The sequence below is a fragment of the Apostichopus japonicus genome, chromosome 10 (assembly GCF_037975245.1).
Source record: "Apostichopus japonicus isolate 1M-3 chromosome 10, ASM3797524v1, whole genome shotgun sequence".
Taxonomy (NCBI): domain Eukaryota; kingdom Metazoa; phylum Echinodermata; class Holothuroidea; order Aspidochirotida; family Stichopodidae; genus Apostichopus; species Apostichopus japonicus.
The window spans coordinates 7,931,322-7,948,219 of record NC_092570.1 but is presented as its reverse complement, the minus strand read 5'-3'; the positions used below and the strand labels follow the sequence as shown (position 1 = coordinate 7,948,219).

Genomic DNA, 16,898 nt, shown 5'->3' with positions numbered 1-16,898 from the left:
GAAATATGTGGGCTTGTAATAAGTGGTTAACATATTATGGACCAAAATAAGAAATTTTGATGAGTGCAGCACTCCACATCATAGTTTGCACATTTTTAACAAGTTTCCCAAATTTTCCAACAACTTTAATGTGTATATCTTGGAAACGAAAAGAGCTTTTCGAAAAATTTTGACAGATTTTGAATGAGATTATCACACGACGAATGTACTGAATATAGGGCGAATAGGCTCGGTGTCCGTAGTACTTTCAAAACTTTCAACCAGATGCATAAACAGAACAGTATGAAGAAAACATAGGGACAAATTGTACCCATGGGTCTGTTCTTCACTAACAGTGTAGTAAAAGAAGTTCATACATTTTTTTTTAATCTTTTAAGTGGGAAGAAGAATGATTAAACACAAACTAACGGAAAAGGAAAATGTTAACCATTCAACTGAAAAGAAAAATTCCACCAAGACAAGTAATCTGTGATGATGAAAGCAAACCATGTCCAACTTGTGAAATGTTCAAATAGAAACAATACCAGCATCTATTCTGACTTTTTCTGACATTTTATGAAGAAACTGACATTAAAGAGTTTATTTTTCAACAAAATTTTATGTTCTAAAGGGGCCTAATGAAGTCTATCAATTTTACAGAAGGATACAAAAATCTGGTTAAATATAATTTTTGAAGTTTGAATTTCAGAAGGAAAATGACAAGGGTATTCAATGTATAAATTTGTTAAAATCAATTCTTTTCCTGCACTTTCTTTACAAATATTTACATAACTGAAGAGTCAATATTATTTATCCAAGTGATGTTGTTTATGTGAGAAGTGCTAATAACATTTTCTTCTGCACTTCTCTCACAATTTTGAAAGAAATGGCTAATGTATTGTTTACTCTAGACATTAAAATAAACAAAACTTGTTCTATTAATATTTACCATAAAAATCAAATGTGTCCAGTTAACCACAATAAACTCCTTAACGATCATTTCAAAAGCTGACAATTTCCAAAGATTCCCATTTTTTCTCTCTTTAGCCCTTGGGAGGGACACCTTCACAATTGTTCATTTTGATCCATTTGAAAGAAACAAAAGTTATTCATTTTGAAGACATGAGATACCGGTACAATCGAATTTGACAATTTCACAAGTTAGACATTTGAAGACTGTCGATGTATCTGAGCAGGTATGCAACAAGAGGACAGAGATGATACCTACCACTAGAAGTAATGGAATAGATGTTACAGGAAGAAGGAGTAGCTGTTACAAGAGACAGACAAAGAGATAAATATATATATTATAAAGGTGGGTTAGTCTCCAGGGGTTACGTGACACTACCACCGACATTTAATTACCCTCCTACAATAGTACACGATAACAGACGAAACAACAATACGATACATTGTTTTAGACAACGGTGAGAAAAATAACGTAAAAAAAAAATTGATCTTATTGTTACCTATTATTCAAGTCCTAATTCCATAATCTACGCCCTAAACCCCTCCCCCAATGCCTGCCTTGCCCCCCCTCCCTTCCTCTCTCCTTTCTACAACTTTGGAACATAGACCGAATCTCCCCACAGTAACACTTTGAATTTCTACATCCCGTGTTATTAAAACTGCTATTAAAACTTTTTGTTATCCTAGTGACGATGAATTGTTTGATGTTATTTATGATTTCTACTTATGAACATTTTTTAATCTTGATTTTCTGATCAATTTAAGTCGTCTGTGAATGGCAAATAGTTTGTCCCAGCATTCTCCTACAAAAAACCTGTTTCAAAAAACAAAATTGTTCCCAGTGTAACATTTCTGGCTCTAATTTGTGTGTCTAATTCTAAAAAGAGATCACAATTGGTCGTCGGTAAATGGAACCAAATGGTTCTTATTTCTTCGTGTTTAAAGAAAGCTAATGTAGATGATATCAACATGAGTAAATATTTTCATCAAGGATATAAGGTTCAGACAAAAAAAAAAAAAACACCGCAAAAATCAGATCAAACCCGAGTTAAGATTCGTTAGTGGTATTAGCCACATCGGACGAACGACTTATTCCCGCAAAAACAACATCAATCTGGCGTGAACGGATAATAATATTAAGTCGATGGTCTAAACCCCTGAGACAGAGACATCCATAAATATCATCTAAAGTGGATTAGGTTTGTGCATGCCAAGCTTAAAACTTACTCTTGCTTGTACTTTTGTCTCTTTCTTTATCTTTATCTTTCTCTTTTTATTGAAAGTTAGAACGAAAAAGGAAAAGAGATCATGAAAATCTTGAGAAAATCTATAAATAATCAATAAATAATACAAGGAATGGAGGATGAAAGAAAAAAAAAAAAAAAAATCAAAGAAAAAATTGGGTTTTGTGAAATCTGCTATATCTAGCAGATTTGACCAGAATGGTTATTTCACCAGCCAACCAACCGCTGTAAATGTAACGACAGGTATATTAATGTGAATATCATAGGAATATGAGGTAGATGTTGGGTAAGAATCACTGGTGCAATTTTAAAAGTTAAGGGTTCCATGATGAATGAATATCGCATCAAATGAATGACATAGTGGGCAACCCTTGTACCTTAGGCATATTATCAGTTTCACTACTCAATATTCCCAAAACTTATCGAATATTGCCCAATTTTCCCTAAACCTGCGGAGAATCACTCAATATGAGATTCTACTTGATGCCGCTTAGACACACTCAAAATTTGTTTTTCCTTCTTTTTTGCACCAAATGTAGGTTTCAATGAAGGAGTTGAGTAATCAACTTCATAAGATTCTCAACATTTTTGTTGGCCAGACATATTTTTACATCTTGGCATTAATTACTTGCTCTGAGCATTTTCAAAAACTCTCTACTTTTATACTTCAGGGAGGGAAGCAAACACATAATGTGAAATGTACAAACAGAGAGCCCAAATGTCACATGGTGATAGCGGGGGTGTCTTGTGAGCAGTACAAACTGTAACACACATAGAAAACATATTATATAACTCCGCGGTATTTTTGGAAAGAATCAAATCTAGCAATGTTGTAAAATATAACACAACAGGAGACTCTGGGTATGGATTGATGGTGGTGGGACTTCTTCATAAGCAGGACAAATAAAGACATTTATAACAAATAAAAATAAAATAAAAATAAAACATTTGATAAGAATCAAAATCTTTAGTGCATTAATATTCAGTATCACATCTGAATATTCAAACAATCAGAGTTATGACATCTAAAGACAACCTGAGCAGGACATTTAGACATAGAGAATATTCAGATTTGAAGACACGAATCGAGCAAAAGAAGACGATTCTCGAGAACCATCGATGAGAGATAAAGACAAAAGGTTTTGAGACACTAAAGACAAAGACAAGATAAGGGCAGTGAAGATAAAGACACTCACTCTTCAACTGGTGTTTGACTTGTCCTTTCTTCTGAAGTGGCAAGTTGAGGGCGATGTAATGTTCATGGCGACATACCACTCGGATCATTTCAAATTTCATCTCGTAAAGAGGCTGTAAATAAGAAAACAGTTGAATCCGATGTTAAACATTTCACAAAATTAAAAAAACTCCTACAAAGACCATAAAAATGTCAAGCTACCATATTATTATAGCAGATTTATGGAAGTTATTACTATAAGGTAATGAATGATGTAAGATATGAGTTTCATAGCAAAAAGTAGGATGGGTGGTGTCCCTATGAAAATATCAAAGAGTATATTGCATGAAACCTCTTCCATGTAAAAAATAAAATAAATTGAAGAACTCTTGTTGTATCTCAACAAATGGATTGATTCTCAATGCTTACAGTGGGGAATGAGTTTCTTTTTTTACTTATGTATGCCAAAGCTGACTTTTTACATTTTGATTAATCGTAAAGCACAGATAGTTCTCCGGATAAATCTGTCACAATGATAAAGAAATGACCAATTTGTACTCTGTAGAAGAGATAATTTAGTTTAGTTTAGAGACCCAAGGATCTGGAAGGCTTACACTAGCTTATTTGAGACTATCCGTGTTAGATATGTAGGTTTGGTGAATAAACACCAGCTTTGGATCAGTAAAACTTCCCTTTCTGTAGATCATAGGTACTACCACTATTTTTTATTCAGTTTCTCCAAAGTGATGGAGGGATGTATCAAGTTATCAATTTACTTCTTCCTGGGAGCATTTAGTTACAATGCAATCTGAATTTGATATTTGATGACAAAGCTGATTTTGGTTGTCCAAACAGAAATGGTCATCTCGGATGACCGTTTAAGAATGTGCCCTTTTCCATCAGTTTCAAAGGTATGTTCTTGATTCATAAACCTGGCATCAAAATATCGTTCTATAATGTACGCAGCACCGTAAAATTGTCAAACGACACTACTTTTGAGGGACCATGTTGCTAATCTACAACAAGTTTTCCATCAAAAGCAGAGAACTCCTCTCACATTTCATAGGAGCAAAATGATTTGTGCCGCTATTCAAGTCAGATGAAATTTGAAATGATGGTGATCATTTTCTTGACCATGTATAAAATACTTGGTGGTGGAGCAGAGTAGGGGTGGGGTGAGGGGTGGGGCTGGGTAAGGGGTGGGGCTGGGGTGTGAAAAAGAGAGTAAGATTGACAATCTCTGTTACCTTGTGTTCTATATCCTGAAAGCTTTCTAGGTAGCAGTTTATGAGCCGGAAGACAAAACCACGATCCATGTACGTGAAGCAGTTCTGAGGAAAAATGAAGAAAAAAAGAAAAAGTCAAGAAGGGTAATAAAATATTAGGAGATGGGTGAAACAGTAACTTAAAGAGTAACAATCGTTTCCAAACAAAACAAAGTTTCTTTTACAGATTTTCTGGTAGTTTTGAGGTCATACAATTTTCTAGTATGGGACAACAGATATTATCAATGTTGCTGTTGTACCAGTCAAACCATTTTTACGATAATTCTGTAGGAAAACCAAATTCCAAGTTGGTCAACCATACCAGAAATGTCTTTTGTCCAGAATACTCTTTCCCCGACTGTTACTCGAGTACTACATTTCCCATTTTTATTTTTTCCCTTTTTTTTCCAAGATGGGGGGTCACTGTACACATTACATGTTACAACATTAATTTAAATTGGTTATTACAGTGATCCCTGCAGGTGTCAATATTGATAGTGCCATACATCCCACCGCTGCCACCAATGTTAAAGGACAATAATTGAATAATTGACAATACATATTACTTTGTTTTTTTCTTCTATCTTACTTTTTGTTAACTTATGTGATACGGATAACCTCATCATGATGACCTGAGTGGTAGGTTGTTGGGGAGGGAGGGGGGGGGGGGGTGTTGGGTGGTTCAACCATTCCACATGCATCACTCTCTTGGTCACTAGCTGAGATAACAGCCTTGCTGTTTATTCTAGTGTCCTTCATATGTTAACCTTCCTACTGTCATGTTATGTTGTATTTATCTTGTACGAAGATATGAAAAATAAATTTGAAATTCAAAACTGAAATCTTACCTTGATAAAGTGAGCCAGATGGTAATTTGCTACTTTGGCTTCATCATGATGCTCTTTGTACTTTTGTAAGATGTGAGGTCCCAGGACCCGCACCAGCGTTTCCACTCCCTGCTCGAAGCTCGGTTGGAACCTCTTGTGTCGCGGAGCGGCCAGCATCTCGGTCTGGATGAGATTCTGGGCCATGCTCTTCGTGAGGATGGCAAAGAAGAACCAAAGATGCTACGGAGCAAGACGAGAACAGATGACGTTACTTATTTACTATGAGTTCACAGCTTCACAGAAAAAATTATCGGAGAAAACGTCCACATCTTGGAATAATTGTCACAAAACAAAGAAAAGTGAAATCAATTTAAAAATTAAAACTGAGATTGACAGAGTGATAGTTCAAAGGAAATGGAATCACGAGAAAAGATAGTAGTATAGAAGTTATCTATATATATTTACAGGGATGTGCCCAGGATTTCCTGAGGGCCGGTTATACTGATTGCCTTTTTTTGAAGGTGCTCAGATGCCAAATGCTGGCACTTGTGTAGCTTTTTAAGCACATACACAAGTACTAGTTTTGCTAAAAATTTACATTTTTGAATATTTTTTTAGTGAAATATATTATGTACCTGGTAAAAGTTATTAGTTTGTTTCAAAGAAATTTTACAAGGGACAGATTGAGAGCCGTAAGTAATGTCTCTGACATGTGTAACTGATGCATTTTTAGTCTGTATGATTTTGGCATAGGCTAGGCCCAATTTATGTTGAATATATTGTTAGGAATGTTGAGATTTTAGATAAAAATAGTGCTGGGCCGGATTCATGATTTAGCGGTACTTTTTAGTGATGGGCGGGGCCGCCCAGTGTGGGCACATCCCTGTGTATATATCTAAATTATATATATATATATATATATATATATATATATATTTATATATATATATATATATATATTTATATATATATATGTATATATATATATATATATATATATATATATATGTTACCTTCATGAGAGGTTTTATGATCCAGGAATCAGTACTTGGGCGGAGCAATGCAGCCACGCAGGTGACGAGGTCCTCATGGACGGCCTTCTGCTTGTTGGTGCCCTTCTGGGTTTCAAAAACAAACTGCAAGCAAATTGCAAAAAAAATAAATAAATATATAAAAGACCTGAATCAAGAACTGACAAGAAATTTGGAAAGAACTTAACAGCATTTTGGTAAGATTTGTACCAGATATCTCACAAAGTTCTTTACACCACTGAGCCAGCTATCTTTCTATGACATGTTGGTGATCACCACCCACCATTCAGTAACTGTTACCGGCTATTACCAATAGCCTGTAAAGATTTCCATACAGCGATATCTATATCTCAGGAAGTTCTTTGTACCACTAAGCTATTAATCTCTCTATGAGATGGTGGTAATCACCATCCACCATTCAGTTACTGTTACTGGCTATTACCAATAGCCCGTAAAAATTTTCATACAGCAATATATATAAACAGAGCGATTTGGAATTAAGAATAATATTAGCCTTCCACAGTTTGTAGTCTGCTTTCACGGAACCATTTTCAAAGCAGAAGCAAATCGTGGAAATTCAGATTGCATCGGTTGGTGACATTTCAGGAGAAAGCTAGTCAACTAGAATCAATGTTTACTTCGATATTGCTTGACTAGTACTTTGTTCAAGGGCACTAAACTATAACAAGCAACATATTCCATCATTGACCTCTAATCGAACGGATTGATTCACATTCGTCATAAAAGCGAGAGTTTTTTGTGAGACTTACTTTGACGTAGGAGTGGAGTACATCGTCTCGTCCTTCGTTGGAGACCTCAGAGATGATAAACACTATTAACCTAACGCCACGGAAAGAAAAAAGGGAAGAAGGAAATAATAAAACATGCTCTCATTTCTTTTAATCTTTGGGATCTTCATTACTTTCAAAATTCATATCAGAGGTATCGCTTGCTTCTTTTTACAGCCAAAGACTTGAACCGCAGAGAGAAATATAAAAAAATTATTAAATATAATGTTTTGGTTTTTTGCTCACCTAACGATATTTTTCTGTAGATCCTCCATCTGGGAGAACGAAAGGAGTTTAAAAAGCTGATTGAGGATGACCGGGAAGAAATTGATCAATATGCTAGATTCCACCGCATGCATAGCCTGGAGGAGAAAGAGAGCAGGTCAAAGGTCAGTGGACGACATGTGTCATCAAAAGATTCTTAGATTAATACCATAACCTGGAAGAGGAGTGCAGGTCAAAGGTCAGTGGATGACATGTGTCATCAAAGATTCTTAGATTAATACCATAACCTGGAAGAGGAGTGCAGGTCAAAGGTCAGTGGATGACATGTGTCATCAAAGATTCTTGAATTACTACCTAGTTCAGAGATGATGAAGAGGCACTGATCAACTGTGAGTGGATGTTTGTCAATGTTTTCACATTGTTCTCGCCCGAGAATACTTGAAAACTTCAGTCTTAAAATGTACAGAACGATCAAAAAATGATTTGTTTCTAGTTTGTAAAATAAAGTGTTTCTACTTTTAGTAAGAAGACAAACTTATAGAGAAAACCAAATGTGGCAGCTGGTGGGATGTTGCTCATCTCGCAATTGAAAATGAATTATTTTTGCATATAGCCAAAAATATTAAGAAATAAAAAAACATAAATAAAAATGTTGATATAGTCCAGGTCGAATGCAAAAGTCAGTCCCTGCACTGAGTGGACAAAGGTCTCAATTTTTCGCCCAAAAGTTACAAAGAGGAAGAGGACCACAACCGGTGTTCCGATGTCTTCAATTCTGTTTTCGAAACAAGGTACGTAAAACGGGGAGATTTTTTGTTTCATTTTATATTTTTTATATCAGGGAGAAGATACCTGCAACCTCTTCTTCCTCTTACCTTTATACTCTGTATGATGAGCAGGCTTGACTGAGTGTCTCCATCCCATTTACTGCACTGAGCAAAGAAGTTGTTAAGATGTTGGTTCTCGGTGTAAATCGTTGACTTCAGTCGAAGATTAACTTTCAGCAGTTCCTTGCCGCCGTCCACCCACTTCACTTCTGGCCCCGAACTCTGTGAATTATTATTAAAAAAATGAAATCGGAATCAAACTTATGAATACAAAAAAGAAAATGCGAACTTCAATGTTCAATTATATTAAAATAAAATAAAACCGTTAGCAAACTGCTTATCCACTAGAGAGCCTGTGTAAGAGAATGTGTACAAATAAGCTGGCCTGACGTTACGATCTTAGCAGGATCTTCTTCAGAGGCTAATAAAAATTAATTAAGAGGACTGACCGAAAGTGATTTCACTTTGGATGAAATTAGTTGACTATTATAGGTGACAATTCAAAATTCAGTTCACATGCTCTGTATTACCTATATTTGTATATATTTATAATTACTATTCAAACTTACAGACTTCAATAATCCTTTTAACCAATGCAAAGAGGATGAAACAATAGATGAAAATAACCAGAAGAAAGTTGTAAAACTTGCCTTACATTTATGTAATTTTGTCCTGACTGTCAAAATGAGGATATTAAGGACTGTCGAAACAGGATTCCAACTCAAATGTGTTGATGTCATCATGGGGGTGGGGGTGGGGTGGGGGTGGGGGTGTCTCTAAGGGAATGGGGTGAGGATCAACGATGGAATTAATACGTCAATCCGTTTCGAGCTAGACACGGTTTAGACGTAACCAAAAGACACCACAGTCAAAACAGCACAATAGCGTTCATTATAAAACTCACCTTTCCAGTGGTTGGGTCTTTCTTGGCACTGAGATATCTAGGGGGTAGTGTGGCACTCACAGGAACAGCCTTCTCTCCAACTGATGGCCTAAGCAGAAACAAAACATAAATAAATACATCAATCACACCAATACTGTGATATTCATACATTCATATATTGTGATTCAGTAGACATTTATTGGGATAGTCTTGGCATGTGTACTAATGGTATTACATTTCAACCATTTTATTTGTCTTTCAAATATAATGAAAGTATTCATTTATAATGCAAGTTTGTTACATTAAAATTTCAATAACCCATGTTGAACTGGTGGTTGTGGTAGTGTGTTTGTGTGTGTGTGTGTGTGTGTGTGGGGGGGGGGGTTGGGGGTGGTGGTCGGTGCAAAATGGAGGTAGTTTGCTCCAGTTTTTACCCCTTCACACCTGCCTCATACATATGCAACCCACCCCATCTACTTAATAGTTTTCATTCAATTTAAATTCAATTCAAAGCAACTTTTGACTTACATATTATTCTGCAAGATTGGAAGCCATGCGTATCCAACTACAATAAGAACAAGAAAAGACAGAATTAGTATATGTGTGATAGGACTGTAATTTAAAAAAAAAAAAATTATCTGGATTTACTAAGAAAGTAAAAACACAATTATGATCTGTAAACCCATCAGAAAAAAGTGTAATTTTTGGGCCCCATTTCTTTCCATGACACAATGAACATTTTCTGTTACAAGCTGTTGTTTTCATTTTTCCTTCTTTTTTTTTTGTCGTCATACAGGAAATTGTACGGAGGTAAATACTGATCTATGTACGGCTGTATACAAGCCACTGTATACAAGCTACATGTTCAGTTATTACAGTCTTTGTTATAAACAGGTATCTAAATAAGTTATCTCCGTCAGTCGGTAAATTAGCTTTGCAACATTTGCAGGGCTTAGGTTAATTAAGGTAAACAAACACACAATTACTAGATATTATCGGGATTATGCAAATACACATGACACATAAACAACTACTAAACAATAAAACAATCACTAAAACAGGGCAAATGTAATTATTATTGTGAATCTACAGAGAAATAAAAAAAACAAAAATCCTTAAGAATAGTACTTGTGAGAGGATCATACCTACCTACATAACAACATGGTTACATCTGCACAACACAATTACAAGTTTACATTCGCAAAACATACACAAGGAAGGCCAATTTACAAAAGCAGTCCGGAAAGATTGCACATGCATCAATTGCCATGGCAACATTCACAGCGCCACCATTTTTCCTACCTCATTTGAATATTTATTTGTTTCCCAATTTGTTTGCAGGGGTTCATTCACCAAAAGAACACCTCATAATCTAATGCATATTCATGTGTGGTGTTCAATTATTAAACAGGGCCGGCCCCTCTTTCATTCCTTTATGCCCCCTTCCTTTGAGTGTAACACTCCAAATAAAAGGCTTTTTAATATTAGTGAAGATATGATAAAATACATAATTCTTTTTTTTTGGGGGGGGGGGGGGGGTTATCATGTTATTAATTAGGTATAATTCTACACAGAATAAAATTAATACAAATATTTTTTTTTTACCAAACTTAATATTTAAATATTTTCTTTCAAAATAAGATAGCAACTGGTTGAATGATGACACTTCCTAAGATTTTTAGACCCAATCAATTTTATTGAGTCATACACTTTTTCCATTTGATGCTGAAAGACACAATTTCTGCATCCTTAGTATGAATTCAATATATGCAGAATGATAATCTAACAGTTTCAATAATTTCTGCAATATTGGGTGGGGGTGGAGGAGGTGGACACTATCACAATGAATATTCAAAGATTATTAGTAGAAACTAGAAAGGTACTAATTCATGCACACACTAACTGCAAATACAGAGATTGCAATCATACATCACTTATATACATAGATATGTGTATATATTTATATATGTATCATTTGACAACTGGTCTGATGATCCGTCTGATGATCGCTCAAACGTGTGAAACTCTGAGTAACAACTACTAGTGTTTCACTAGTCCCTGACTAATTATCACCTATACTTTGCTCAAAATTGATTAAAACAGCAAATATTATCTTGTTAATTTATACTTTAAAACTATAATTTTGCTCACAATCTTTGAAATTTTCAATTGTAGGTATTTCTTTCCACTTTGGATTTACTTAATCATCCAACAAACTGCAATAAATATTAACCAATGTTATGTATAAGGGAAGCACTCCTTTTGCCAGACACTCATGCAGAAAACGTATGATTCCTAAAGCCTTCAATGTTGTAATAAAGTTTCAAATCTCTCCATTTATTTTAAGCTCTAGTAGCTATATAGTACCCTTTTACTACCATTGTTTTTTGCAGTTAAACTCAACCATTAAATGATGAAGCCATTTAAAAAAAAAATTGGGCTATTTTTTTTTTATCTTGGGCAACCTCTCACTGAAGTTTTGTGAGAAAGGCATCAATTGTTATTGAGTATAAAACCACTTTTATCCAGAATGAAAAGAAAAAAAATCCTCTTGTGTATTTGGGTTTTTATTTAAATGAATAGAATTAACTATGTTTGTCTTTGGCCAAATGATTATTTCTCAAGTAATAGTACTTTTCAACTTTTCAACAAAATTATTAATTAACAAAGCTATTCAATCAGCCATTACTAATGATCCTGTATCAATCAACCCAACTGTATACACTATTTAGGTAGTTGTACATACACAATTTTGTTGTATTGAAATGTATTTGTATTTGTTGCATGTATGGATATGTTGTATCTATATATTTGTATTTGTTGTATTTGTATTTGTTGTATTTGAACTGTGTGACAAAATTTTTTGAAATTTAATATATTGTGATCACAAACACCATTAATGTGAGACAATTTCATGGAAAATATTTTAAATCCCAATTTTGTTCATAGAATCACCCCCCCCCCTCCAATGGAAATGAAACAATTTAAAAGAATAAAAAACACATATGGATGGAAAAAAGCCATATCAAGGCCATCATCCGCTTTTGGTTAAGTGCAATTTTTGAGACGATAAGGGCAACAAGACGAGCTTCACATTTATTGCATAGTGAACATAGATTTCTAATTTTCTAAGACGATAAGACAAACCACAAGTGCAGTTATGATAAGTTAATACTTTTGCGACAATCAGAAACAAATATTTACTTTTACAAAGAACTGATTAAGTACACGGATGGCCATCTTATTCGCCGGAAAATTACGCACTGGTAATAATTATGCATGCAGGGTTTACGTAAAATGTTACTGATTTTTTTAAAGCATATCGGTGTCAACCGTTGTTTTTAAAGCTATCTCTTCGTGTAGGCATAACCTGCACACTGTCACCAGAAACTTCATCGATAAATATTATTTACGAAGTCAACATTCTTAGGTACTATGTGGATCCCAAACATTATTATAAAGTTCAAATGAATATTTAATTGAATAAAAATTATTTAATATTCTGTGCAAGGAGTTTTAAAATATGTTCACTGCGAAGATGGTTATTTTTAAAGTTGTGGGTAAGAGATAAACGATGCATTATTGTTAGAAGTAATATGATCACATGACTAGACTGTAAACTCGGAGAGGTACGTGGCAAAACGGACATGAACCAACTTGGCATATAAAGTGAGACTCGTATATTAAAAGTGAGAGGGCAAAATATGTAAATGAGTTTTGGGAGTGACAGAGTTTCTAAAAGATTATTTACTAGCTGAATGACATTCAGTTGCCTAAATTTATCTCGGAAGTTATCCTAGATTAATTATTTACAACTTTGGCGTGGGAATAGCCTTGGTGTGATTTGGGATTAAAAGAAAAGCTCTGTTGACGAGCAATTAATCATTAGCGACCCTACTCGAGAAGGTTAGGACCGCCGGCTAGTTTTAGTTTCAGCGACTTGTAGACTTAAACTCGACAAGTCTTCTTCTTCTCTGACGCTGATAAATTTCCCGAAATTAGTGAAATCTAGCTACGGTGGCAGATCGAACCAACTTTTAAAACCCGAGAAACAAAACCAAAGGGAAAACGAGAGATGGGACTACTGGTCTCTTTTAAATTAAAGAAACAATATTATTTTAGATTATGATATAGGCATGCCAAGCAATGGTTTACTATACTGTGTTACTAAATGTATCTTTCCTTTTTAGCCAAAACTCGACAACAATGGGGAAGAAAAAATAACATGATTTTTTTTGCAAAAGAAAAGAATTAAAAAACGAGAGAGAAAGGATCGGAAGAAGACACATGCCAGGAAAGTCTGAATGAGAAACAAGAGAGAAAATGAGGAGGAAATGCATAATAATAATAATTATAATATGTGGTATATTAGTTTGTAGACAGTAGAGTAATATGTGGCACTGACAACAGTTGTTATACCTTGGAGAGGCTCCATGACTAGAAAGCATTTGCAAATGAAAAGTTACGAGGACGGGGGGAAGATGGGAGAGAGAGAGAGAAGAGAGAAAGAAAGAATCGGTCAATGTTAATGGTCAAATTCTTTGATTAGTTGGTATAATGGACATAACACCCTGACCTATAAACCAAGTGAAAACAAAGGTAGGGGGGAGGTGAGGGGGGAGGACAAGGGAAGGAAACAGAAGGGATTGTCATCTATAAAATAGTTGGACATTCTCTTTGAGAAAGCAAGATACATGTTATATTTATGGGGACTGATTATTATCATATCGTAGTGACGGTTATTTTCACATCCCAAAGTTTTATGGAGTTCTAAAAAAACACAACGCTGAGAATGATTGTACTACTTGAAGTTTGAAGATATAACCTTCCCTATAAAGATAATGAGAGGGCGAGTTGAAGTTTTAGAAACGTCTTAACGTTTACAATTTTTTACCATTCACCGGCCCTGCTATATATCCTCTAAAAGATTGCGCTGAATTAACAACTACAAACTACAAGCGGAAATCAAAAAGCTTGAAGTAGCTTCTGATATTAGGACTAGAAGTTAAAAAAAAAAAAAAAAAACATATGAAAATAGTAACAGTAAAATTGAAAGTCTATCCCCAAGAGTTTCTGTTTCTATTACCTTTTAATGACACCATTGTTGCATTATTCCTATGTTTATGTTTCTAAAGCTAATAACAGGGTTTGCAAATATTATCTCTTCTGTTTCAAGACTTCTCCAAAGGTCAGTCTAGAACATGCGAAAGACACTTTGCACTTTTTTGTACGACCAAGGAGGTTTGTAAACTTAATACTGTTGAGGTTCTAGAATCAACTTGTTTGTTGATTAAATCAGATGTCAGGAATAAGCAAAGACTGGAGAGGTGTTTTATTATCAGAGAGCTACCTCCCTCCTTCCCCACCCCCTCCTTCCTTCATACCCCAGGGGCTGTTTTATCTGTTATTGTGTACTACGTTGGACTAAACTCTCTTGACAGCTAACATTAGTAGTGAACCAATGCATGTTAGTTTACATACTCATGGTTAATTGGGCTACAGGTTTCACACATCTGCACGATACAAATGATATGACTGTTGAATAAACTTTATGACTTTTACAAAAACTGGATAAGATGGGGGGTAAAAGTATTCTCCTGTACTTTTTTTTATTATATATAAACTCCTTCTTCTACTTCAGGGCCCTGCTCCCAGCCTGTAATCATATCATCACCTCTGCAACCACAAAATGTGGTCAGGGCATCTCAGATAAATTATTCAAAGACTTCCTGTCTGCATCAAATGAATATTCAAAGAAACACTTATGGTAAATAATTTATGGATCGGCATCATATTCTATGCCAAGCACTATATTCAATGGTATCCCTTCATTTCTATGCCAAGCATTATATTCAATGGTATCCCTTCTGTGAAAATATATACAAGGTTATCACTTCTTTGTACACAAAATATATTCAATGTCATCAATTCTTTGTTTATTCATTTATGGATGTGGTGCACCATAGTTTTATATCAAATTAATAGATTCAATGGCATTATCTTTTTGTCTTATAGAATCATATTCAAGTGCATCGCATCTTTGTGTTTCATTTATGGATGTGATTCACCAGATTTATATCAAATTAATATATTCAATGATATCTCTTTCTTTTTGTAGAATCATATTCAAGGGCATCGCATCTTTGTGATTTATTTATGGATGTGATTCACCAGTTTTACATCATATTAATATATTCAATGGCATCTCTTGTTTTGTAGAATCATATTCAATGCATCACTTCTTAGTCTATTCATTTATGGATGTGGTGCACCAGTCTTAACATCAAATTAATATATTCAATGGCATCTCTATTTTTGTGGAATCATATTCATGGGCATCGCAACTTTGTCAAGTATTCTCCACCTTGTGCCATTTCAATCAGGAAGTCAGGATTGCAAAAATAGGTAAGAAACCAAATAATAATGAAATTTCAAAATAAATTCTCATATTGCAATGTGTAGTAATAACAAAACAAACAAGAAAAATCATAAAAATTTGTAAAGCTCGGCAGTAGCAAATGCTTCAGTTGATAAGTTGAAAATAAAAAATAAAAAAAAAATTACAAATAACTGACAAATTTTGGCTTACCAAAAGAGTCAACGGTGTCCCTCTTCTTGACCGTTCCTTTACCCGTCTCACAGCTGATGTGATAAAACTTGAAGAGGAGATGGTGCTTTTCGTGAAGGTGTGTTGGTAGAGCCAACTTGATCTGTGAAATTGAGAGAAAAAAACCCAAGAAGGTTAAAATGGTAGGAAAAATCGACCATTCAATGGGAAAGGTGAGTCTCCAAACATTGCTAAATATTACGCGAGCATGCAGAAAAGGTTAGCTTAAAAGAACCATGACAACCATCGCTACAGCAAAATGGCTAGTCATGAATATTCATTAAATAGAGTCAGTCCCATCCACTCTGCTAATCATGACAGCCACTCGCTACAGATGAGAATACACACCAATAAATAGCATTTATGGTGTTTATGTTAAACAGCCAGTAGAACAAAACGACAAACGAATGCATTATAGATAGGAGACTCCCTCCATGACGAGCCCACTTATCTTATAACAAAATGCAGGTTTTGTCAAATTCCTCTGAAAATTTCTCATGCGTAGCAACGAATGTCTCCGTGCACATTCATGTGACTTTCGTCTTAGTTTATCCCACCGCTCACATCCAAAAGAGGAGGAGGAGGAGGCTGGGAGAGGGAGGCGGGGAGGGAGGGAGGGAGGGAATCCTGCCAGAATTTGCAGGGTTTAACATAACAATTGACAATTAACATAACAATGGCTAGATCATCTCATATGGCCAGAAACATTATTCACATAACAAAAACATTCAGTCCATTTGCATCTTGGTTTGATGACATCTCTCTATACGACTCACCTCTTCGTAGAAATCTGGCGTCTGTTGATGATGGAGGACGCTGGCGCTGGCCTGAGATTCAAAGACGTTCCCGCCGGGTCGCCCGTAGATGCACCTTAACGAATGAGCATCTTCGTCATCTGAATCTCGAAACTCGACCACGACGGCGATGTTTCTCGCCTGGTGGACGAATTAATTTGAGAGATGAAATTATTTAGCATTACCGACTGATTGAATTGTATCTTGATGTTCGCTAGACCCATCTATGCAAGCTTTTACCCTTTTAATAAACTTAATAACATAAAAGACAACATACAGATGTTG

General features: G+C 35.1%; 1 protein-coding gene across 31 annotated transcripts in view; it reads right to left on the bottom strand.

The window, feature by feature from the left end:
• The window catches only part of LOC139975204 (dedicator of cytokinesis protein 11-like), a 152,726-nt gene that overhangs the window by 37,976 nt on the left and 97,852 nt on the right, over window positions 1-16,898 (bottom strand). For 18 of the 31 annotated variants that reach the window (XM_071982927.1, XM_071982928.1, XM_071982929.1 and 15 more), the window contains 13 exons: window positions 16,596-16,754; window positions 15,802-15,922; window positions 13,632-13,649; window positions 9,741-9,777; window positions 9,234-9,321; window positions 8,378-8,551; window positions 7,524-7,639; window positions 7,260-7,329; window positions 6,472-6,594; window positions 5,480-5,698; window positions 4,614-4,697; window positions 3,389-3,500; window positions 1,208-1,249 (listed from right to left, as the gene is read on the bottom strand). In XM_071982927.1, the coding sequence (XP_071839028.1) occupies window positions 1,208-1,249; window positions 3,389-3,500; window positions 4,614-4,697; window positions 5,480-5,698; window positions 6,472-6,594; window positions 7,260-7,329; window positions 7,524-7,639; window positions 8,378-8,551; window positions 9,234-9,321; window positions 9,741-9,777; window positions 13,632-13,649; window positions 15,802-15,922; window positions 16,596-16,754 (1,363 nt within the window). Of the gene's footprint in view, window positions 1-1,207; window positions 1,250-2,175; window positions 2,218-3,388; window positions 3,501-4,613; window positions 4,698-5,479; window positions 5,699-6,471; window positions 6,595-7,259; window positions 7,330-7,523; window positions 7,640-8,377; window positions 8,552-9,233; window positions 9,322-9,740; window positions 9,778-13,631; window positions 13,650-15,801; window positions 15,923-16,595; window positions 16,755-16,898 lie in introns of all 31 variants that reach the window. The other 13 variants (XM_071982902.1, XM_071982912.1, XM_071982908.1 and 10 more) reach the window with 4 other exon arrangements.